Below are 26,279 nucleotides of genomic sequence, written 5' to 3'. Positions count from 1 at the left end.
GGGAGGATTTATGTGTGCAGACTGAAATAAATCTACTTGTTTATCAATTTTATGAAAATTATTTGGGTGATTTAGACTTCAAACTGCATTGTGTTCACAGTGTAAAGTGTGCTTTTGGGGTTGGATATTCATTAGGCTTCTTGCTTCCTGTTTTGTGTGTGTGCAGCTGGGCAGGGGTAATGGGACAGTGCCAAACTCAGGAGAGGCTGTTATGTCAGGAGAGGACCAAAGAAGCCTGAGTCAGAAATGTTCTGTCTGCACCATCTCTTCCTCTGCTCTTCCCAGGTGCTCGTGGTAATTCTGGGCTCATCTGATCTCTCCACCTCAGCCTCGTGAAGATTAAGTTCTCAATGAACATGTACATTTTGTAAATCCCTGTGACACTGAAAGTAGAGAAATTGTCTTAAATATTTTAAGATTTCTTGATTATTGGTGCAAGAGGAATAAGGCTCGTTGCAATGGGGAGTTTAGTGCAAACAATGTGCTGCTACTGTTCCTAAAACCATTAATGACAATAAATGGTTATACACAGGGCTTGAAGACTTCCAACTGCTGTTTTTCTAAAACATTCTTATTATTATTTAAAAAGTTCTGTAGCTGTAACTGTTTTATTTTTAAGTTTTGATAAGCTGGATAATAGCCTTTATTATGATTGCCTTTTTCTTCCCTTGATCTATGCTTTTATTAATACTGAGTTAGGAAATCCATGCTCTTGCACATTAATACACCAACAGATGTGGAAAACCTACAACCAACTACTGTCTGCATTTCATGCTTTGTGATGGAAAACAGCAAAAAAAAAAAAGACTCTTAATTAATGCTGTAAAAAATGTTTGTTACCCTAGTGAAAGGACCAGGAAATGCAGTTTTGGTAGTGCTCAACAATAATGAGCTTATGTTAATTGTGTGCAATATGTGCAATAGCCCTTCCTGAGAATCCTGATCCTTTCACTGTGTGCATAGTTAGAAATCAACCTGTGCTGATTGTCTGTGCTCTTAACACATATAATAGTAGTTAATGATATATAATTATCATTATATGATGGGTAACTGTAATATATACAAAATTACTCCTTAAATGCAATGTATGCCTCCTTTAATATATTTCTTGTTCCCTGTTCATTAACCTTCAGCTTTTTTTTTTTTTTTTTCTGAAGCCTGAGGAATGTAGTCCATTCCTTGGTAACAATTCACTTTCTCTTCATTTGGAAATGCTTCCCTGTCTCTGAAGAGCTGATGTTTTGTTTCTGTTTTAGTTAATTTTAAGCTGATTACTATTAGTGAAATTGGTAATAGACTGACTTCATTAACAAACTAATTTTTTCATCATGGAAAGGTCTAAAATACATAGCTTCCTGTCTGAATATTTTAACTGATTGTGAGAGAGACTACATTTATTTTAAAACAAATATTAATAGTCTGCTGGTACTCAGAATAAAAATAATTTTCAAAAAAGAGCTAATGCCTAGATAATGTCATCTAGCCTGGATTTATGGAAAATTAAAGAGTGAAGACCCTATTTACAAGTGGAAAGAAACAAGACTGGAATCACAGTGGCTACAAAATATGAAAAAAGTTGTCTTTTCTGCTTTTGTTTCAGACAAATGTCTCATATTGGCAGTTAATTCAATATTGAGAAGTGGGGCAAGAAAATCTGCTTCAGTTCTGTGAGACAAAGTTGCTGATTTTGTTAACTGGACTTGTGCTCCCTCTCAATTGCTTGTTTTTCTTTGGAATATTTCCTGTGTTTTGGATAGGTTAGTGAGATCTGAGAATATTTTGTTTTGCCTTATTTTGCTGAACAACTTGTGCTCAAACTTCATGCAACTGCACTGAAAAATGCTATTTAGCATAGGCACTTGATAGTTTTCTAACCTACAAAAAAATATACCTTAGGAATACGATTCTTCATAGTACCTCTAATAATATTCCTTGTTAGGCCTCCTTTGTTTTTAGTAGTTCATAATCTTCATTCAAGTTTGAGTCTCTGTAAGATGCTTTCTGTTGTTAAAGTAGATAAGTATTATGTGTGTGATGTACTCGTGCTTGAAAATATTGACTGGGCTTGCAGAAAGTACCCTAGTCCTATCTGTGTCAAAATGACAAACTTTTAATGATTTTTGAATACAATTTTTAATTAAAAATGGAATACTGTTACAATGAAGATGAAGTTTGAATTGAATGTTCAAGCTTAGACACTTCCAGGATTTCAACCCACTTTTCTGTTTGTATTATATTTTCAATGATTGGAGATGTGTATCAACTGTGAAATCTGATTGAAAACAGGATTTGTAATAAAAAACCATGCTGTAATCATCTTTGTAAAATAGACTGGGGAAGATTTAAAATTAAGAATTGTCTCTATTTTGTGTAACTAGGGTAATAGGAAATGTCTAGGTTGTTGATAACAGTCATACCTTGAAAGCAAAGGATTTTGTTTATGACATTTATTCAAGTATTGCATTCTGACTCTTACTACTTTTTTTATCTTTTAAAATTTTGTTTTCAGATCTTGAGTCAGATGACTGTGCATCCATATACATCTTTAATGTAGACCAGCCATCATCCTCTGTCAATCAGCCAATTTGTATTCCTCGCCATGGACTGCAGTCTCACTCCTCTCCTACAAGATTTCAGAGTCACAAAAACTATGAAGGCACTTGTGAGGTACCAGAATCCAAGTACAGTCCACTAGGTGGACCCAAACCCTTCGAGTGTCCCAGCATTCAAATCACATCCATTTCACCCAACTGTCACCAGGGGATTGAGGCCAATGAAGATGAGTTACACACAAATGGCACAGAAAATGAGTATATGGAAAGGCCTTCCAGGGACCATCTCTATCTTCCTCTTGAGCCATCCTATAGGGAATCATCCCTTAGTCCAAGCCCTGCCAGCAGCATTTCATCCAGGAGTTGGTTTTCAGATGCTTCCTCTTGTGAATCCATTTCCCATGTTTATGATGACGTAGACTCAGAGCTAAATGAAGCAGCTGCTCGATTTACCCTCGGCTCTCCCTTGGCATCACCTGGTGGTTCTCCAAGAGGTCCCAGTGATGAATCATGGCAGCAGCCTTATGGATTTGGGCATGCCTTGTCACCTAGACAGTCTCCCTGTCATTCTCCTAGAACTAGTATTACAGATGAAAATTGGCTGAGCCCTAGACCAACATCAAGGCCCTCATCAAGACCTACTTCCCCCTGTGGGAAACGCCGACACTCCAGTGCTGAGATTTGCTATGCTGGTTCTCTCTCTCCTCACCATTCTCCAACTCCATCACCTGGCCATTCTCCTAGAGGAAGCATAACAGAAGACACGTGGCTAAATACTTCCATTCATAATGTTCAAGGCCTTAACTCTGGCCTTTCACCATTTCAGTGTTGTACAGAGACTGATATTCCTCTAAAAACCAGAAAAACCTCAGAGGATCAGACTGCCACTTTATCTGGAAAAATAGATATCTGTCCTGAAGAGCAAGGTAACTTGTCATCATCCCTTGAAACTGTAGTAGATGATTGCTCTGGATCTCAGCATACCTTGAAAAAAGACTTGCCTGGAGACCAATTTCTTTCTGTTCCTTCGCACTTTACTTGGAACAAACCAAAGCCTGGTCACACTCCTATATTCCGGTAAGTGGTTAGAAAGTAACTCCTTCCTGTTTCTTCCTCTCCTGTGCATCTTAAATAGACATATAAATGTCCTTGTATTTCACTGATGCATTGAGATAAGAAAACTTTTTGACGGCAGATAGATGTTACAATTAGGAAAAAACAAGTTGAGATGCCAAATACACTTCATCTTTGAAAAATACAGTAGACTCATTGTAAGTAGGATTAGTTTTATTTAAGTAAAGTGTATATGCACAGGGCCCAGCTGAATTAGATGTCTGTGATTTTGTACATGCTTTTTGCAGTTCCATCTAATCTGAGCACTTGACATTTTAATATAACTAGGGAAGCCTGACTTACATGATTTTATAAAGCTGGAAGCTCACAAAAGAGATGGGGAGTTTATTTGCTTTTGGGTCTATTTGCTTCTTCAGGCTCATATAATTCTAGAAATAGAATAAAGAAAAAATTTGTATGCCATGCTGAAAATAATACAGGAAGAATGGATGTCTGGGCTGTAGTTCCAAGGTATTTCCACCATCCATGACAGAATTAAATTAGAACAAAAAGAATAGAATTAATAGAATTAAAGGTCTTTTCCTTTTGCAGTCCTGTCATGTGCTAGCAGGACGATTTCTGAAGAAAGAGGGAACTGGTTCAACTGAGGGAAAAAGTCCTCCTCCATTCCAGTCTGTTACTTTCTGTTACTTAATGGATCAGCTCTGTGCTCTTTCAAGTTATAGAGCTTGTATAAATTGTTCAGAAGTTGTCATCTAGCTTGGCTTGTAGCTAAATATATTTAAACAATACTTATTCAGCTATTTGGTTATTTTTTACCTTATTTTATAACCACTGATTTTAATTTCTCTCCACAGAATTGTACTGATTTTAGTAAATAAAGTGATTTTTTTTTTTTCTCCTTAATGTTCTTCCACATATCTGTTTATGGATGTAAAATGTAACAGTAAAGGCACAAAGCTGCTGGCTGAAAAAACATCTGTTCTACCAGGTCTGAAACTACTGTGTTGCCAGATCAGTTAACTGTCCTCAAGTCTGCAGTTTTTTTTTAAATTCCAGTGCCATCTGTTAGTAATAGGTGTTCAATCTGTTACTAGAGTATTTTCATTCAAACTAAAACAATGGTGACTGTTTTTACTTAATTGTGTATTTTGGAATTGTATTATATTTATGTAGGATACTAAGCAGTCCCAACGTGGCATTTTTGTTAGATTGCAGGCTAACAATGTTCACAAAAGGTGAGCACCACTGTAGGGTTAGAGGTCACAAACATACAGGCATGGGATGTGGATCTATGGTTCTTCTGTGGGATAAACAAAGTGTTTTAAAACACAGGCAACTCATATTTGTTTCCTCTTGTACTACAGAGAACTGAATAAAGTGTTTTCATTAAAAAGTAAAAATATTTTTTAAAATGTCAGACTTTATTTAGAAGCTGGAACTGAAGGATTTCTATAAATATAAGATGGTCAAACAGACAGAAGACAATAAAGACTACACCTATACACAAAGAAACTACATAAATATATTAAGCTGTGTACATTTGCTGCCAAAAATGTCAGCTGACTATTGAATTAGTGGAAATAGCTGCACTGGCAGCTGTATCCTCGATGAAATGTTGAATTACTTAGCAGTTGTAGGCTGTTACACAAGGGGCTATGGCAGTGTGCATCTTCATTCAGTAGGTAAAACATTCCATTCTATCATATAATATTTTGTAATTTTGCTTCTTGTAAGCCAGGGTAACTAACTATTACATTTTATGAATAAAAATCAAATGCAAGAAGATCTACTGTTGCTAAATAGTTGATGGTGACCAAAAGTGAGCATATTAGTTGCCATAAAGAATTATATAATCACTATTTATGCATTTATTCCATATTGTATGTACAACTGTATTAATTGTAGTATAAATTACAAGATACAGTAAAAATAGTACACTTTTTCATGTCCTGATTGTATTGTCAAGCACAAAGTAGTGCATGAAGTGAGCAGGAATACTGACTCCAAGCAGATGAGGTGCACACAGCTGCAATAACTGACCCCTGGTAGAAAGGGGGATAATTTGCCCCACGTATTCTGTGATGTGAAATGTGTAGGTAGAACCTTCTGCTCTGAATGCTCTCTAAAGTTTTGAAATCTGCTATCTACTTTATCTGTCAATCCCTCACCATGTTTTTCTTCATTCTTCTGTTTTCAGTAAGTGTGCGATGCTTAACAAAATCTAAAAATGTATAAGATGCTTTTGAGCATATTAGTCATATTTCACGTGCCATCCAAACTGTTTTGTTAGATGACAGCTTGTTATTTGGTCACAGAAACCCATAATCTGTCAGTCAGTGGCATATGAAAAATGTCTGTGTATTCCATGCCCTGAGTCCCATTTCTGCTCCCTTGTTAAAGATAAATGTGGGCAAGGGCCTGGGCAGGACCACTGCAATTCCTTCCTGCAAGTGAAAGAACTGGGCAGCAGCTTCTGCACAGGGAATAGTACAGGAGGTGTCTACTGATGTCACTTACCAGTTATCATGGCAAATTCAGTTGGCCATTTTACAGAATATTCAGCAATGTACTTGGTAATTTTATTTATTAATGGTTACTCTTGTTACTGTTTAAGATACCTGTTTCTTTCATCCCCAGCCTCCCCACAGGGTGATGGATATGACATAGTTTTATCTGTCTCGTGTTTTCCTTCCCATCCATTTAAAAAAACCCTTCTTTTTGGGGTCTCAATGCAGTGGTAGTATGTCCAACCTCCTCATTTGCATTTTACCCCAACATTCCACAAATGCACTCATTTTGTTACTTTCTTGCACATTTGCTGTTTGAGTTGTGAGAGTTCCAAAAAGTAGAAAAAAAGGTCAGGAAGTCTGTTCCCCAATACTTTTTTAATTGAACAAGGAGAATGAGAAGAGTTTAGAGATGACCTAGAAATCTCTACTGAGCAAGTGATATAATACAATACCTTTGGTGAGAATTTCACTTTACAAGTATAATTCATAAAAGATCATCAGCATTGCTGGTGCTAACCTTGGTTATGGTGTTCCAGGGTTAAGGACCATCAAAGACATGGTCAGCACTGGTGCAGGTAACATGTTGCTATTTTTTAGAATGGTCACTGATAATGCAATTGAAAATCATGGCAGTTCTGTTATTTTTACTTTTAAGTTTGGTTATTGTTTGCTTTAAACATAAAATTTTAACATGATTGACTAGTGGAACAGTAAACCTTAGGTTTGGTAAAGTGGATCTTGAGAATTTGTGTCTCAAGCAAACAGGCACTTTGCATGGTAGTAAACTTAATGAGTCATTCACTTTTTCTTTCTTTCTTTAGCCCCACAGTGTTTGATGGCAATAAATGGCACTTTTGTTTTGCTTTAACCAGGCAATATTCATTAATGGTCAAAAATCTTGAAATAAAAGCTAGTTTCTTTTACTTCCCTCGTGGAATTCATAGAGATTTACACATAGATATAAAAACTACACATACATTGGTGTTTGTCTCCAGACTGTTGTGTCATGAATTTAATTTATGACACTGAGAGGTGATGGGGACATCAAATAGCTTCTTGGTTCCAGTGATGATGAGCAAACAGGCTTTGGCAGATGTATTTACAGCTCAGAAATCTTTTTGATGGTAGGTATGTAATGGCAAATTGTATTTTACTGCTGAAAACGAGGATGGCTGGCAATGTAATTAATTAGATCAGAAAAAAAATTTGTTTAAATCTAGTGGTAGATAGTGGAATACTTGGGAAAGCTGTTTCTGTTATTCTTTATACTTCCAAGAGAAGGATTTAGAGAAAAGAATTATATCCCATTTTTACCATAACTATATTGGTCCTTCAGTCTTTATCTTAAGAACTTCACTCACATTGAAAGATTTCTATAGACAAAGTTAGTCTGCCAAGTATTTATCACCTTATTCTGATAAATAGAAATAACACCAGCTATTCTACTAGCAAAACTTTTAAATGAAAATGTTTGCAAATTACTGACTTTGAAGATAAGGACCCACTTAAGTGAGACATGCAAAGGAACTTTGAACCTCTTAGGTTTTTAATAAGCAAGGCTATCACTGTCATGTTTACACACCATTAATGAATCCAGGGAAATTCAGGTAGTGTTTAATAAGGACCTTTGAGCTGTACCTGTTATTCATCTCTCCGCTTTGCTCTGGGATGATGGAACAGAGATTTCCTTGTGGCAGTTCATTGGACCAGTACTCTGACAGAACTGTGAGCTGTGGCTCTGCTAGGAGCAGAATGGTGGTATTTTGAATGTAAACAGTATTAATAAAGTCTATTGATAGACCACTGTGGCAGCTGGAATGGCCCCAAAACTTCTTAATTTCACAGTTTTTCCACCAGTGAGAATATGACTTTATTCTAAACAATGAAGAGCAGCCACAGCAGTATTTTGACTTTACAAAAGTTCTTGAAAACCGTAGTATTGGATCATAGTTATGATTTGAGATTCTCAGGGGGTTGCTGTGTTGCAACATTGGCTTGTCACAGAATACACCATGGGTTCATCTCTGCAAGAACTTGGGATGAGGAAAAATGTGGAATAGCCATTGTATGGTCAGTGAGCTTTTTCCCTTTTGAAATGTTGGGAGAAGCTGTAAGTAGAAAAATATTTTTCTGCTGCAACTAAAATTTATTAAAAGTATCTGTCTTGGAGATCTGTGAATCTTGACTAGTGAAGGAAACAGGAACTTTTACAACTAGCTGGAGATACCCCACAGTATCTTTGAAAGGTTGCCACTAAAATTAGTGGCAAAAAGAGGTAGGAACATTTTCATATGGAAATAAAAATTCGGTAAAGCTGGCAGCTCAGACCTACTTTCCCATTTTCAGCATCTGGTACAAAATAGCATTGCTTCATATCAAAAAGTATTCAAAACATATGCAGATTTGTTATTTCATGCACCCCTAAAGCTGACATGATTTTTCTTATTTGATATTGGATTTTACATAGAATGAAAAACCCCAAAATACCAAGAGTTTGTAGACTGTATTCTCTTGGGCTTTTGAAGTTATTCAATGTGCAATCTTGTGGGTTCATGTGACTTTCTTAAAGTGACAGTGCTGGTTAGAAGTTGCCAGTCTGCTTCCCACCCCTTAGTTCTACTTGAAGGTGTACAGACATCTGGGACTCTAGTAAAATAATAGGATTAAAAAATTTACACTTCAAAATGAGCCAAAGCTGGATCACTGACTCAGTTCAATGTGCATCTCTATAGTATTTGTCTCAAAAATGTCTAAGGATGATGTGGAAGCAATAATATGTAAAACAAGGCAGAAAGGTGCATGACAAAGTACCATAAAACCTTTAAAAAGTCCACTTCTGCTGAGAAGTTCAGGGATAGAGACGGCAAGAAAAATATTCAGAGAGAAACAACAGTTTGGATATCCAACATCAAAAGGGGAGCAGCTGTAAGTGTCAGACCAGCTGCATCTAGAAAACATCTGTTTGGTGCAGTGCAGCCTCAAAAGCTGTGTCATTTACTGGGGAATCTGTTCTGGAAGCTTTGCAATTGTTTAATGTTTTAGGCATCTGCACATGCACAGTGTACTTCCTTGCTCTCTCATGCTTTTATTTTCTACTTGTTTTCAAAGAATGACAAAATCTTGAGACTTGGACTATTTTCTTGTCTGCATGTTTTTTCTAGTGTGCCAAATATTTTTTCAAAAGATAATTTGCATCTGTGTCACATTATTGTTAATTAATTGCAGGAGGTGTAAATGCCTCTGAGCCATTGTATGGAGAGTGGTCATGAGCAACAAATACTTTTTTCTTGACTGAATTTATCATTCAACTTTCAGTAATACCTCCCAATATCTGGTGTATAGCCTGTGGTGCATTAGGAGAGTTCTCTCAGGTGCCATATCTCTTCAGTGTATACCAACTATTTTGACACAGAAATTTGGTTATATAGAGGATAGAAAGATTTTCAGAAACACTACTAAAAAATTCTCACATGCAACACTTCTTTTACCCCATTTTAGTATTTTCTAATCCGGATATTTTTCTCTCCTTTTCAGACTGAAGACTTGAATCCTTCTTTCAGTAGCTGTAGCAGTAAATGGCAAGATGTAGTTGGTAGCCAGTAGTAGTATTTAGGCAGTACATCTTGGCCTGTGGTGAGTGCCTGGAAGGACTGGGCTTACACTGCATTCCTGACAGTTCCCTGTTTTATTGTTGGCATCACCATCATCTCCTACCCAGTAAATGCTATTGCTGTGGGAGGGCCAGTCATCAGACCTCCTTATGGAGGGGAAGATGGGGGGATGATTTTTCTCACATTTCTGCCTTTCAGTAAGAAGAAAGTGAAATATACACCTTCTTCCTCTCATTGCTCCCAAAAAGGTGCTTCAGGAGAGAGGGTTTATGTTATAATGCCAGCTCTCTCCTGAAGTGCACAGCACAGGTGCCATGAAACAGCAGACCAGCAGCCTGGAGCTTGTTCTCCTCAGAGGAGGCCAGCAAGCAGTGCCATTTCTTCTCCCCCTTTCCCATTCTTAATGAAGACATTTCTCTGGTAAAAGGTATATCTGTGATGCTGCAGGCTGAGCCTAAGTCCTTCCAGATACTTCCTAAAGACAGAGATTTTTTATTTTTTTATTCAGTCCAAACATTTATCTTCTTTCTCAACTTTTATGTCTAGCTGAACTCCCCAAAAGGAATAATTTATCTGTCCTGGACCTGCCACTATTCATGTTTGTGGATGTTTGCATTGATTGGTGGAGGGGTTTTACCCAACTTCCTGTGAAGTGGAAAGAAATTAAATTGAGCTTTCCCAGATGATACAAACCAATATTTGTCCATCATTTTAAAACCTAATTTGCTTTCCCTGTTGGTCAGAGTAAGGTAGTATAAAACTATTTTAAAACAAGTTTATTTCTATTACAAATGTTTTTGTTTGATAGACAATGCTATAGATGTTCACTTTTAAATGTTCATAATTTAATTTGCTCTACCAGGTGATTACTGGTTTGAATCTGACTTCATCTTATTAGAATCTTAAGTCTATAAATCTATGCAGGTTAAAGGGTAGGTATGCAAACATTGGGTTGAAGTTCTTCCATGTTATTTCTATTACTGTATTTTGTTCTTCTTCCCTGGAGTGACTTTGCTGCTGTGTGTAAGGGTGTGTCAGTGGACAAGCTGAACACACCTTTAGGTCTCTTTGTTGCCTGTTGCAGTAAGTCTTTCTGCTTAGATAGAACAAATAGTATTTTTAAAACTTCTGGTGATCACATAGTGTTCATTTTAATGATAGTTAACAAAATGCAGTGCTTGCCAAAGGAAAACAAAAATAGCAAGCTGGAAGATAATATAGAGTTAAAATTTAATGACTGGCAGGTTGAGTTTAGACTGTTCCCTCAAAACCACATTTGAATTTGCTTGCTAGGTTAAAATGTGAATATAAAGGCATTATAGAGTAGCACTGGTAGTGTGTGGCTGGGGGTCACAGAGTACCTTTCTTTTGTTCAGGTGCTGGAAATAAGAAATTCCATTGTAGTTTAAGGTTTTAATGTACTGACAAAACTGTGAAATTTTCACATGACAATTTCAGGCTGATAGTTATTCTTATTTGGTTATCATTTGTTAGGAAAGTGGCATCACTGTATTTTACAGTGAAGGATTTGTGCTGTGGGCAGGTGGCACAGTTCATGTAACCAGTGTGCTTATCTTGATTGCAGCACATCTTCATTGCCACCTCTTGACTGGCCTTTACCAAGCCATTATGGGCAGTGTGAACTGAAAATAGAAGTCCAGCCTAAAACTCATCACAGAGCTCACTATGAAACTGAAGGAAGCAGAGGAGCAGTAAAGGCATCTACTGGAGGACACCCTGTAGTAAAGGTAGGAACTCTGGCTTTCATTAATAGAAGGTAATTTTTTAACTTAGTTATTAGTATTTACAATGCTGTGACTTGTTACCTTTTGTGAAGCTTACAGCCTTTTCTGGGCAAGATTTTCTCCCTTAAATGTAATGATAACTGTTTTGAAAACACTGACCAATAAAACCAATTATTGTTGAGGTCAGAATTCGATGTAAGATCATGGTAAATTAGACTTGACTTTGGCATCATACTCTCTTTGAAGAGAAAGATATGGGTTTGGTCTTGTTGGAATAACTGTGTGCACGAGATGTGATGTGCTCCTCTCTGACTTGGAGTGTTCAGGTGTGTATACAAATATCTGCTTTGTGCTGGGAAGACTTCTGGGTTGGTTATGGATAGTCAGTGTTGTCTCCTAAAATATCCACAGTGTCAGCTGACTCACACACCCTCATTCACTGAACATGGGGAAAATGATGCTGAGACACTGTGGGGTTTCTTAAGATGCCTTGGTTTGTGTTTGCCACATCCTTAGGTGAAAGCAGTGTCTCTTTACTTACCTCAGTACTGTTTAATGGTCTTTATCTTAGTTCCAAGCCAGGTTAAGACAAAATTTAATGTCTTGTTTATAAGTCAAATCAGACAGCAGTTACAAAATCTTTATGAAATGAAGAGGGGAGAAAAATCTAATTACATGAAGGTTACAGCAGGTTTTGTCTTTTTCCTCCAAAGCCAGGATATTTCATGTTCTTTTCCAGTAAAATTATAGTCAGTGTTTCAGTTCTAAATCTTTTGCTATAGTCTATACATTAAAAACATATTTTATATATTTATCCTCTTCCAGTAGTTGAAAGTTGGAGACCAGATGCAAAGTGCTGATAGGATTGGCATAATCAGTTTCTTTCTCCTACTCTTATTGTGGTATAAGCACCTTATAGCTTATTCCTCCTCTTTGGCAAGTGAATTTATTTACATCATTATATTTCATCTACATAGATGAAGATATTCTAGCAGAATTTAAGTGTCTTGGATCTGCTGGTCTTAATTTGTCTAAGCAACCTCTGCTTTCCAGGCTCTTCATCTGATGAATTTCTTCCATCAACCTGACTCCTAATCATATTCTTTGGGCTGTTTATCAAACTGTTTCTTCTCTGTTAACTTGAACTTTTTCATTACACCTTTTTTCCTCTTAAAGACTTTGTATCATTTCTTTCTCTCCCTCTAAAAAGGATTGGATCTTCTTTCTTTAATGTCTTTTCTTGTTTTTCCATTTCCATTCTTAAGCTGAGCTCTTTGTCCAGCTTCCATGTTCCCTGCAAAGTTGCTCAGTGTATTTCTTCTCACAGTACTGTGGCCTAACCAGTGCAACTGTCTCCTTTTGTCAGACCTACAGCATTTCTTAGCACAGTGGAGACAAGGGTCAGGTGCTTCTTAGGGAAGTGTATGCTGCAAACTAGAGAAAGTTGAGGATGCCTGGGCTGGGCTGCAATGGGAAAGCTGACAAGACACGTTCTTTCATGTGGAGTATTGTGTTGCTTTAGTCAGTGGAGGACAAGTAGACACAACTTCCACATGCCAAGGTGCTTGCAGTGGAATTTAACACATCATTAATGAGGACAGAAACCTGGGAGATTTTAGCTGACAAAATAAATCTTTCCTGAACTGCTGTGAGCTGCATTCAATATAGTTGAATTTTTTTTCCCTGGGTGCTTATGTTTTGCACTAATGTTTGCATTAAAGGAATTTATGCTGATATTTGTAAGATTTGACAAACAAGCTTTCTTTTTGATCATAGGCTTTCTTTTGCTTACAGAACTAGAACTTCTAAGCTGCAATATGGGATGATTCTAACTGCAGTAATGCAAGTTAGAGGAAACAGATCTGTAGTGGGTGGCTTACACCAATGATTTTAAAAGCTATTTGCATTGAAATTGTGAAATACCTTGATATAGGAGAATGCTGTCTTAAAAATGAGGATGGCATTTTTATGTCTCACAATTCTCACACTTCAACACGTGCATTGTACTATGCCTCTCTAAATTAAAATGAATGCAAATGAAAATTAATATTCAACTTCACAATTTGGTCTCTTCCAGCTGAATTGGAAATGAATTGTTGTGTTTGATAGGAGATAGGAAGTTGTTATGAAACAAAGAATTGATTTGTATTTGCTTTTACTTACTGCTGGGAAAAACAACATGAGAAAGGTCAGGTTTGAAAAAGGTAATACTAAACATCTGTAAGCAGGCAAGTTTTACTTGACTTTCATACAAACTGAAGTGTTTTCCAGTACTTCTGGAAGCTTATTTCAGAAATCCACATCACAATATGCATTGTTACTTCTTTCTGACTTTTCTTTTTGCCGCTCTTAGCTTTAGAGCAGTCACTTCACATGTGTGATCATTGCAGTAAAGTACTCAGCATTATCCTATGTAAAATAACTGTATGTTTACCAGTGTCAGAGATGAGAAAGCAGGTGGGTAAATAGAATAGAATATTTTAATTGGAACAGACCTACAGTGGTTGTCAAGTCCAACTGTCACATCTTTGAGTGCCTGAAGGCTCTGTGCTTTTGTTTCTTACACAACTTGTTTTGCTTTTGAACATTATTTTATAGAAAGGTGGAGTATTTTAATTTCCAAACTGTGAAGCCTCTGTAGTTCTGCATGTGCACTTGATGTATTATTTAAAATAAAGATTTTTAAGATAGTACATGGCTTCAAGCCTTTAATGTATTAGTGCATGTCATTAATCTATTACTAATACTGTACCACACCTGTTGCTAGGACACTAAGCTTCTGACAAATTTGGCATCATCTGTTGTGAGTACATTTAATCAGCTTATTTCCAAATGGGAGGAAATTAAATAAGTGGAGCATCATGCTTTGCTTTGTATATCTCTTAACGTTAAGAAAGCTAATTCTATAATGATGTTCCCTTGTTTTTAGCTTTTTTTAATGCAGAACATTCTAAGCAGCAAATACCTTTAATTTTAAGCTTTGCTTTCTTGGGAGTATATTCCAGCTAAACCTTGTCATCAGGTACAGTTTCTTTTACCTTGGTAGAGAATCTGCATGATAATGCTGACAGTTTTCATAGGGAAGGAATAAAGAATATAGCAGGTTTGCAAGGAGAAAGGTGGCATGTTGAGCTTTTGTTATCCAAATGATGTGGAAATTTTGTAGTGCATTGCCAGGAGACAGCCTCTGAGCTCTCACTATTTTTACCATTCTAATTCATAGGTTAGAGTCTGCAATTCACCCATCTACAGAGCCTTTTAAACAAGTAGCTGTCACATTTTATCCAACTCTAAATGAACATTCATCATTACTTGAATTTCCACCCTTCCCATGGGTCCAATTGTACATAAAATAATGTTTGCACTTACAATTTGCTAGAATGAGCTTTCACTTCTGTCTGAAATGATAGGGTTCTTCATGAGACCTCACTTGGATAATGCTTATGATCAAAAACAGAAAAGCCTTTTAGAGCAGGTAGGTACCTGATAAGACTCTCTCTGGGATAGTTTGGGGTTTTTTTAGTTTTGTATCTTAGTTTTCTGATCTAAAAAGAACTTTTTAAAATAGCAAACTTTTATATACTGTGTTCCTGCTACTCATGTAATTTTCTGCAATTTTCTGAACTCAAGTATTTTAAATCTAATAACATGTTTTGGTAGTAAATTATAAAGGCTGTGTTGTGCCCAAGTAGTATTTCCTTTTCTTTTGTCCTGTTGCTAGGGAAGAAGGTGATATCCATGGTGGTCATCTTGTAACCATACAGAGTGGTGTTCTCAGGGGCTGTGGGCTCACAGCTACTCCCTAGCACCATTCTGTGTGTGAGGAGTGTCTATCCTGGGGCCATTGGCCACTGTGGGAGGCACTGTAGGTGTGAACTGTGATGGGGAAATTGGTTCTACAAGTGATGATCTATCTGCAACAGACATTGTACAGAATCCACTTACACCCTGTGTATGCAAGGTAGAGTTGGAGTGGAGGTAGCTGTTAAAAATTTGCCTGACCAGAAATATCTTTTTATTATACTGCAAAGGGTTTAAGGATAGAATCATTCTGTTCCTCTGCCATAAGCAAAATTATTTCTGTAGCAAATTCACAGTAACAGAGGAGGGGAAGCATCATGTAATCCATAAGGACAACTCAGAGTTCTGCAGCTGAAAAAAAAAAGATGTGTGGTCAAAAATTAAAGCAATATTAAATAAAGACCAGTTTAATTAAATGGCTATGCACTGCTACTCACTGAGAAGTAGAGAGTTGTCTTCTGTGTGAGATGTCATGAAGACCTGTAAATGAAGGACTCAGTGTCAGTTCTGTTTAAAGAGATTGCAGAGCTTGAAGTCATGACAAGCACTGCAGTGGAAGAAAAAAGTAGACTAATTGAGCAAAAGTAAACTCACTTTGAACTGCTTTGAAAGTTCTGAGACAGGAATGTGTTCTCAAAACCTTGTCAAACTCTGTCTGAGTTCTGATGGAAGAAACTGCAACCAACAAGAGAAGGTCTATCCAGGCAATGTCAGATGATCTGATAAAAATAAATGAACAAAGGTTGTCTAAATGAGTGTATGTTTCCTGGCCCGTAATTCTGTGCCTATCACCTTTTCCCAGCTGTTCTCTGGGGCCAGTGCATGTAACTACTTGAATATCAGGTATAATATTGGAATTATTCCCCTTCTCTATGTCCAATAAACAACACGCTTCTTCAGTGTTTTGTAACTCTTCCTGTTCTTCCTGCCTTTCACTCTCTAATTTTCATTTTTGTCTTGGAAGTTTGTCCTGGTTTGTCCATCACCAGAAGGCAGGCTGTATGCCAGCTCTAGTTGCCTACTGTTGATTGGTGACAGCAACCTGCCAATAAATTTAAAAGGCAGAAGGTAAATCTCAGCCTGTGTGAACTGTGTAATGGGCTGTCCTGGCAAGAAACATCGACCTTTGGATGTGATTCTGAAACTATGTATCTTTCAAGAACAGTTTTATGATTCATGCATCTTCTGCTTCAGAATCCCAAAAACAGATAGCAAAAGTGATGCATCTGCTCACTCTAGAAAATGCAGTAATTGCTGTGTAACAACCAATAAAAACAGTTATCTGCATTTTGTATCATGGGTTTACTAAAAACTTTTTTCTATAGGTTATGTGGGAACGACCTTTCCTATCCCAGCAATACTTGTCCAAAAACTCTCCATAGTATAATTAGCATCTGGATTTGTTTCAGGAGCAGCACCCCTTTTTTTCATGAGTATGGCACATCCAAGTGCAGATGGATGATTTGGTGGCTGGTTGCATGGGACTGGCAATTCTGCATTGTGTGTTAGTCTAATACTATTTTAGCTACTAAATTATATCCTTTTTTGCATAGTGTAAAATGGGACAGGACTAAAGCACCTCAAAAAATGCCTGAATTGCCAGTATTTGAAACACTTTCAATGCTGTCTGCAAGCAGTGAGCATGTAAAAGTGTGAGATTTCAGAAACAGAAATCTAAGTTTTTAAACCTTGAAGAATGTTCTGTACATGTGTAAACACATGGTACCATGACCAATAATGAACTGATATTTGCCATTACTCTTTTGCCTTAGTCCTTTGCAGGATCTGTTTGTTTTTGTGATGACCTTTAAAGTGTTTTTAATTGGACTTATGCCCCTTCCTAATGGTTTATTGAAGCTTGTTCCTTTCATCTGTCACTGATTTTTTTTCACTGTTGCAAAGATCTGTACTATTTTAATGTCTTCAAGTCAGTCTACTCTATAAGATTATTTAACAGAAGACAAAGGAAGAAGATACTTTTCTGATGTGTATGCTTTTCATTGATGTAAAGATGGACTAAGTAATCAAGTGATAGAAAATAGTACTGCACTTCAGGAAGGAATTGAAATAGTTTTTTTGGTTCCACATATTGAACTTTAAAATCAGACATTTAACTTTTTGTAACAATATAACCTCTGCAGAATCAGAACAAAATTCTTAAAAAATTCCAATGTTCTGTTAAGACCTTCTGAGCCAGTGGCTGGGATATTGTATGATAGATCTGAATGGAGTTTCCTTCCATCAGTTTCTGCAGTCTGTTTTTAAGTAGTCCATTGGAGATTATAGGTCTGCACTCACTGCACCTCTGCAAGGGATGACTGTGGTCAGTTTGACTTTCAGTAGCTTCCCTGAGCTCTGCTTTCTTCATTTCATGCCCATGGTTTGCATCAAGTTTTCAAAATGTAGCTGTTGATAAATTCACAATAAATTGTATCACTGGTATTAGTCATGGTGTCTTTTGTTTTAAATTATGTTCATCTTCGTGCCCTTGAATCCTTGTCATCCCTTACTTGTCATCTCAAGTCATAGTTGATAGATGTGCTGCTTGCTTGGCAGACAGCCCTTCAGCTTTTAAACCCAGCAGTCCTCACAGTCTCTAGGAAAGTCACTGCACATCACTCAAAAGGGGAATTATTGTGGAGAAATGTCTGTAGAAAAAATGTTCAGTTGATCAAAGCCATGCACTGTTGCCTCTCTGATACCACTGTCCCCAAGATTCCAGGCTTATGGGTCATGTCTCAGTTTTCTAAGAGGATAAAACCTCTAAGAGGCTTTTTCTTTAAATCAAGTTTTCGAAAGAAACTGTATTTTACTTTTGAGGTGGACTGAAATTCAAGCAGTGACAGTTCTTTTCCTTTAGGACTGTTTAGGTTTCATAGTGAACTCTACCATATTTTGCTCATTTTGCCAAAGTAAAAAGGACAAGTACCTGATTCAGGAGAACAGCTTTCTTTTCACCCTCTACAGCAGGCCTGCATTCTTCTCTCTTGCCTTTCTTACCTTGTCACTCTGGGGGGTGTTCTAAGGAATAGAGAAGTCACTGAAATCCATCCAACTGCTGTGAGTGTTATCAAGGGGGAAATAACTATTTACAAGCTACTTTTCCTATCAAGGTGTGGAAAGCCTTGGAAATATCCATCTGAAGTAAATGCTTACTCAGTGCTTGTGGCTCTTTACACAGGTGAGATTCCTTCCCTGTTCTTCACATTGGAACTGAGGATTTTTATATAGATACTGGTGCATTTGGTGAAGATGGATTGTTAACTTCAGGGACTTGATTATGCCAAATTTGTCTTGTACTTCAAGATATGCCCTGTTTTTAGGGAGGCCTATTTTAGGTAAAAGCTTGCTTTCTAATCAGCCTACTTCACCAATCCAGTAATGCCATAAGCAGTGAATTAGTTGCACAAAGGCAAAGGAGCACTGAAATCATCTTCAATTAGCAACCAGAAAAAAGGCACATGAAAGATAAAACATGAGTATTAAGCCTCAATGAAAGTTTGAAGCTTGGCAATTTTCTAATAAATGCTGGAAAGTTTTGCAGGAAATATGCTTTAAAAATACAATCAAATAGGTTTTGACACCATCTGAATGTTGATAGCTGAGTATAAAACCTAACTGATGAAATTATCTTTCCCCTGCCACTACCACCCCTTACACACACCCCCAGTTACATGTTTTCTCTTAAATTCTAAGTTTGAAAGTGTAGATATACAGAATTATGACATCATTTCTGGATTCAGTGACACTTAGGTATTTGGGGTTTTGGATACTTTGGTTCAAAAACCCAGACTATTTCCAAGTATACTAGTGATGTCTTAGGTTACTGTGAAGTGTGTATTTCCTGTCAGTATTTTTTGCCAAGCTTTGTTGTATGTCTTAAGAAATGACATTTTTGCCCTTGAACAGAGATTGGTAAGACTTAGCCTACAACAATAAATGGAAAACATGGACAGAACCTTCCTCATTAAAAAAAAAAAAAAAAGGTGGGATGGGGAGGTTAAAATGTTAAGTATTAGAGACTAAAAAGAGTCTTCTCATAAGCTTTTCAAGTTGCAAGATTTTCTTTAGATCAGAGCATGGAACCAATGATATGTGAACCAGCTGTGTCCCAAATATAACTTGCATGAAATCTGGAAAAATGCTAATTTATTTTTTCCAGGTTGATGCCACTTAATTAATGTGAGCTCTTTATTTTCCTCAGCAAGGAAAGGTTCTCACCACTGCCACAAAATTCCAAGTTTAAATAGTGCTGTCTTGAGTGATCAAATTAATCCATATAGTCTCTAGCGTGACACATTTTTAAAGGATTTTCCATGTGTGCATTAAGGAGTGTTTTTGTTGCATAGAAAACAACTTGGTGATCTAAAACTCTCTCATGAAGTGGCTGCCTTTGTAGCTGGTTGGTAAAAGCTCTGAAGTCCCAGTGCCATGCAGGGGTTTCCTGTGTGCACTGTAGTATTACGGCTGGAACTGCTTTGGCGTGCAGCCCTTGTGGCTTATCCTGTAGTGACCTTCAGTCTTTAGCCTTCCAGCTTTAGTTTAACTTACGCAGGCACTGACCTTTGCTATGGAAACGATATAGAAACACAAAAACAACTTGGCTGAGTTTCCTCGCAGAGCAGTGGGTGGTGTATCAGGATTCTGTTACAGAGGAGGGTTTCTAGAGGTCACTAGTGACACAGTGCAGCAACTTACTGCTTGTCTGCAGCACACTGTTTGCTCCTCCTGGGAAAGTGCTATGTCTTTTTTTTTAAAGGAAAATTAGCAATTTTTTGTTTGTAGTGAGCAATTCTAATACTGCACATTAATGGAGTAAGTGCTGGAAGGTGTACCTGAAAGCCTTCCTAGGACTCAACCAGTAGTTCAGGTTACTGTTCCTCTCTAAGTGACCCATGACTGAATCTTGAGCACACTGATACTGTAGTGCCTTACCGTAGTGCATCTTCATGGTGCTGATTCTGCAGCACTTGCCAGTAGGTTGTAAAATGCTGTTTATTGAAATACCTATGATCTGTAAAAAGACACTGTGTTCTTATTGTGTATACTAAGGTGAACTAAAGGTACAGATACCATAGCTTCATTATGTATTTCAACAAAATATAGTCTTTTTTTTCTCTAAAGTTAATTAAGTACTTATTTTAGTTAAAAAACAATTCACAGGTTGGGGTTTTTTTTTGATTTAAATGTTTGGGCTGTTCAGCATACAGAATTGTGCATAAAGCATATAAGGTAGTAAGAAAATGTAACCCTGCTGTCAATGCAATTAAGAACAGTGAATATTTTTTTTTAATGAGAGCAAAACTGTATTTAAAAGGAATTTTTCCCGATTTAAAGTTGATTTGGGGTAGTAAGTCTTCCTCATTATTCATGAGGTAGGTATTGCATCAATAATGGCAAGTCAGCCTGGAGTTGCCAGCTCACTTATTAGACTAGATTTAAGTAGGAAATGTTCATTCTAAAGCACAGATTTGTCTAATACAAAAGTTGTTTTTTTTCTATGCACAATCTCTCCAGCTGTCTGAGTTTCACTGGCACATCAGGCTGTCTCATTAGCATGCACAGCCTATTGAGCTTACTGGCTTTTGGCTGTGGCTGGGGACACTGCAGCCTGTCCCCTGCTTGCTTAAGGCTGGGATGTTTCCTTTGACTGCACCAATGGGGCCTCATCATGCCCCGAATTGCACCCTGGGCTGGAGGACATGGGGGTTATTCTTCCTTTCCCCACTCCCAGCTTGCTTTATTGCCATGGGTATTGCACACATTGGTTATATTTATACCTTTACATGTGAGGGTGGGGAGTGGTTCTCTTCTTACCTAACTTTGAATAAAAGCAGTAAATTGCCTGCAATACCAAATATATATTTTTTTAGTCTCTGCTACCTTGCCAGTGTATATGGCCACAGAGTCTCCTGGGCAATACCAGTGTGACTGCTGGCATGGGGGATGTTTTACCCCCCTAAACTGAGCTCCTGCTCTGTGTAGGCTTCTGTAGAAGGTGGTCTTCATGCACTGTAGGCAGACCAGCTTCATTTTTCGAGTATCCCCCACCCTTCCTTATCTCTGGTATCACTAGTATCTCAAGAACTGTTGTGTACATGTCCATTGTTCAGCGTGGGGAAGATTAGCCTTAATTGGAAATTAGCTTTGTCACAGTGACCGCATTTGGAAGTCAGTCAAATTTTTGAATAGGTCTGGCTTGTAATTTTTATAATTCCCAGTATTAGAGTGAACACATTTCACTAACGTCACATTTAGGCTGGATTCCATTGTGTTAAGATTTAATTTTAACTCTGAGGAAAATGGATGGTGGAGTCACAGTGTTGAGAACTTGTGACAAGATGGCTGCTGTAATGCTAAACTAATACATGTCCTAATTTTCATTAAACTCCTAAAATAATCCAGACTAATAAAAAAATTCAAATATTCATTTGATATTTAATGAAAAAAAAAAAGCTTTTGGAAAGACACTGGAGTTCTGCATTAAGCATGAAAAGGAAGTTGTGTATATATTTAATTGATGTAACAGTCCCTATGCTCCACTGTGATCACAACACTAAGAGGAATGTTCCCTGTGGTCCTGATGTTCCTGTAGTTTATAGACCACTTCTGACAGTGAAGGGAGAGAAACCTGACAGTACACTGACTGTCACAGGAGGTTCTTCACTGTAACCTTTCTAAATGCTTGTTTATCACACTTATTTACATGGGAAGCAGCTCTGACCATCTAGACTATCTTCAGTCAGTGGCTGAAGGGATATTTTAGTTTGGTTTGGGAGTTATTTAGCTGGATTTAGCTCTTTCTGTACTGAGAACTCCAGGGATAATATACTTGACAAAACAAAGACTTTGCAGACTACTGTTGGAACTTAAATTTCTATTCTTATCTGAGAAAGCTCTAATAAAAGTGACAGGCCTGGTAGGTGCTGCCACTTGAATATAGAAACCAGGGGTTCATTTGGTCCATAAAACTCCCTGCCAGGAGTGATGCACCAGCAGTGGGGCTTCTGACTGCTGGGTGTGGGTGTGCTTTGGGCTTTTGTGCCACTGACTACTGGCTTAAATTACTCTTCTAAGTAGGTTAAATTGACATGTTTTGTTTGGTTTTTAAGTGTTAGCTCTGTAAAGAGCTAGGATAATATTGTTGTGTGACTAAATAACTCTCCCTAGAGACAAAAATATTGACATGACAAAACCACGTTTAAAGAATGACTGTCTGGCCCTCCCTCCCGTTTGAACATAGGTTGATGTCAAAGTCAATGAAACGTAAATCTCCAGTGCAGTTTAGCAATTATGTAACTTGCAGCCTGCATCAATCTGCCAGTTGCAGGAAGGTGAAGGAAAATGAATTTGTAAGAAATACTCTGTAGGTTTCAGATTGATAGTAGCAGGGGTTAAAGGAAACATGTTACTGTTGTTTACATTTGCTTCCTTAACAAATTACCCACAAACTATCATAAAATGGACTTCTAGATTCAATTTTTTTTTCCTGCTGTTTTGGTGTTGAGCCAGAACTGCTGCAGTTACCTCAAGCAACAGGTGATTTTATGGCAACTGAGTGCATTGGTGGTTAGATGCACATTTGAGAACCAGAAAGATGTGTAAATTAGTATTTGCAAAAATTGGGGGTTTAAAGTATTTTCTTTGCCAAAAATAAACCAGACGTGATTTTCTAGACATGAATTGAATCTTCTTATCCTAACATGATACATTTTAATTCACAAAACTTCTTAAGTTTAATGAAACTTGTTATTCCATTTCATACTAGAAAAGTTAAACGTCTTAGTATTTCTAGAATTTAGGTACATCTAAGTGAAATTGGTAATTGGTAATTAGAAACAGTACCAGAAACAGACCCATAGCATAGCTTTGATGTAGAAATTCTGTAGAAAGAAAAATTCTCTTTGAGAGATTAAAAAATAACAACAGTATTTTGATATTCATTTGTTCCAGTAATTGTTGCCAGTCCTTGTGTTTGGAGACAGATACCTGTACTCCGTTTTCTGCTTGCTGAAGACTTTGTAGAAGTTTGAGACAAAATACTACTGACTCTTAACTCTTTGGACTCGTTGTGTGTTGTAGTGTGCACACAGAGGCAGTGCAGCCCCCTAACCTGTTGCTGTTCCCTGTGCCCTTCCCTCAGCTTCTGGGCTACAGCGAGAAGCCGGTGAACCTGCAGATGTTCATTGGCACGGCCGACGATCGCTACCTGCGGCCCCACGCCTTCTACCAGGTGCACCGCATCACCGGCAAGACCGTGGCCACCGCCAGCCAGGAGATCATCATTGCCAGCACCAAAGTGCTGGAAATTCCACTTCTTCCTGAAAATAATATGTCAGCCAGGTACATCGCAGCATGAGTTGGTCATCGGGTTGCTATGTGTAGTTTTTATTTTCTTCGTTTGTGCAAATGTGAAAGAAGAATCTTATAAAATGTGGGTCGTGATGAAGAGACACATTTCTTAAAGTGAGCCAGTGTGAGAACAGTCAGAAGTAAAGAAGCAGAGAGGCAGGGAAGGTCTTGTACAGATGTGTTATATGATTGAGGTTGTCTGTCTCATGTGAATGATTGACCTCTGTGTGGAATAGCAGCTGAGGTTTGATGGGTACACTTTGTCATTCTCTAGTCCTTCCTAAGCTAGAACTAAATATTGGTCTCTTGCTCCTTGTAAATGATGTTTACTATGTTAAATAAGTCATTTTGAAGGTTAAACAATGTGCAATAAAAAATAATCTTTTAAAGGTTCAAAAAAGCAGCAGCTGGACATTTACAAGACAAAATGCTTCACCAGTACTTGCTGCCGATTCCACACTAAGCATTCTTTTAATCGCAGACATTTCAAATAACCCTTAAATACCATAATGTGAGGAAAATAGAACAGCTTCAATCTTTAACAAACTGAAGGCTTACAGAGTGAACTTTGGCTGTAGTTTGATTTTCTTCCATTTCTTTTGTGATCCATCTGTCCATTCTCTATCTCCAGTATCGATTGTGCTGGTATTTTGAAACTGCGCAATTCAGACATAGAGCTCCGGAAGGGAGAGACAGATATTGGAAGAAAGAACACCAGAGTGCGCCTTGTGTTCCGTGTTCACATCCCACAGCCCAGTGGAAAGGTCTTATCTCTGCAGACTGCTTCCATACCTGTTGAATGCTGTAAGATTGCTCTAACTTTTTTTTATACATCCTTTTTACTCATGGTTTCTGCATGTGTTAGTCGTAGCGTCATTGTGACAATATTTATTGCCAGAATTATGCATAACAATTGCGTGAAAAGCATTGTGTGTAAAGAGCTCATTTACCAAAAGTTAATGGTACTTGCCAAGTGGCACCTTGGAGGTTTTAGAGGAGAAACAAGGGTTTGGGCTTTAACCTCAGTGCAGTCATACAGCAGCTTCAGTAGTGCCTGTGTATGGGCAAAGGCAGTTGATACATCTCAGTGAAAATATTCATTCTAAAGCTGATACCACTTCATTGACAAGAGTGTGTACCATGGCTTTCCCTATACTATTATCTAGTGAACAGCTGAACTTCTAGAGAGTTGATTTGTTAAATACTGGCACTAAGGAATCAAGGAATGACCTTAATCTGAATTTTCCCTAGAATTCATTTTATCTAGAAACTACTAAAGTGATTTTTAATCCAGTAGTCCTAAACTAAAAATTGAATTTGCTGTAACAGTAGAGACTGTTGGCATTCATGTCTTCTTGGTGTTTCTTTTCTGTAATTACGTAATTTTAAAATAATTTTAAAAGCAAAGATAAATCATACACAAATATGATCTGTGTATGTAAACAGATGGTCATTTTAGTTTCATCTCTGCTTCTTCAAGTTAGAATTGTAAAATAAATGTCATTATGATTAAAATTGTGAATAATAATTATTCCCTTAATAATTCTAAAGCTCAGCGATCTGCGCAAGAACTTCCTCAGATTGAGAAGTACAGCATCAACAGCTGCTCGGTAAATGGAGGCCATGAAATGGTGGTGACAGGATCCAATTTTCTTCCAGAATCCAAAATTATATTTTTTGAAAAAGGACAAGGTAAATACTGTCTTGCTGGGTTTTTTCAAATCATGTTCAGTACCTGAGCTTGATTTTAAGAAATAAGGATGTTTTAAAAAAGGAAAAAAAAAAAGTCCTGAGTAGTAATTGGAAAGTTCCTTTGAGCACTGTTCTATGTGCTGGTAGGCAGTTATTAATGAAGTACAAAAAGACAGAGAGTAACTAACTTGGAATGTATCTATTTGAAAAATGCTGTTGGCAGATCATACCGTGTATTTGCTCCTTCTTATTATATAAAAATGAAAAAGTGCAAATGGAATCTAATTGAAATGTACTATTTGGCATTGATGCCATGTTGCATCTAATTTAATCAATGCATAGGAACTGACTCCTTAGCTAATTAAATAAATGCTAGTTAGAAAACAATAAAACATTAATCTGAACAGCTTAAATTATCATTTTGGTGATTGTTTGATTTGAACTCTCAGGAAAACTTCTCTAAAAGAGGAGTGTTATTTTTATTAGCAAATACAATAGGTTATGTAGTGGTGTGTTTTGCCACACAAGCTGAACACCTTTGGAAGAAGCAGAGCTGCTGCAGTGGTTCCCTGTAACACCCTGTGGCAGAGTGCTAGGCTCAGGGTGTGGGTTATGGCAGCTCAGAGCACAGGTGGCTGCCCAGGTGATTCCCCCTTGCACCTTGCCCATTCGACCTGGGGTCTGTGGGCTCGGGGCAGGGAGGCACCGTGACCCCGGGGCTGGGCAGGGAGGGGTGGCCTGGGATATCTCTGCTGCTGACTCAGCCTGCAAGTCATCAGCAGTTTGTTTGAATAAGCACAAGTGGCAGCAGCAGTTTAACCACCCTTCAGAAAGGTTTCAGAAACATGAGGAGGATCCTCACAGCACCCAGAGCCTCCTCTGCAGCTCAGTGTGCCTGTGTGGGATGAGCACACTGCAGAGCCCTGCACAGCAGCCCAG

General features: G+C 37.7%; 1 protein-coding gene across 1 annotated transcript in view; it reads left to right on the top strand.

Annotated features, from left to right (window-relative positions):
- NFATC3 (nuclear factor of activated T cells 3) overlaps positions 1–26,279 on the top strand; it is a gene marked incomplete at its 3' end in the record, with an annotated part of 51,775 nt that overhangs the window by 13,100 nt on the left and 12,396 nt on the right. The window contains 5 exon segments of the mRNA XM_079316555.1: positions 2,510–3,629; positions 11,336–11,498; positions 23,440–23,639; positions 24,280–24,452; positions 25,200–25,340. Of these exon segments, the coding sequence (XP_079172681.1) occupies positions 2,510–3,629; positions 11,336–11,498; positions 23,440–23,639; positions 24,280–24,452; positions 25,200–25,340 (1,797 nt within the window).

This window comes from Erithacus rubecula (genome assembly GCF_903797595.1).
Source record: "Erithacus rubecula genome assembly, chromosome: 12".
In the NCBI taxonomy this organism is placed as follows: Eukaryota; Metazoa; Chordata; class Aves; order Passeriformes; family Muscicapidae; genus Erithacus; species Erithacus rubecula.
This window is presented reverse-complemented; position numbering and strand designations above follow the sequence as displayed.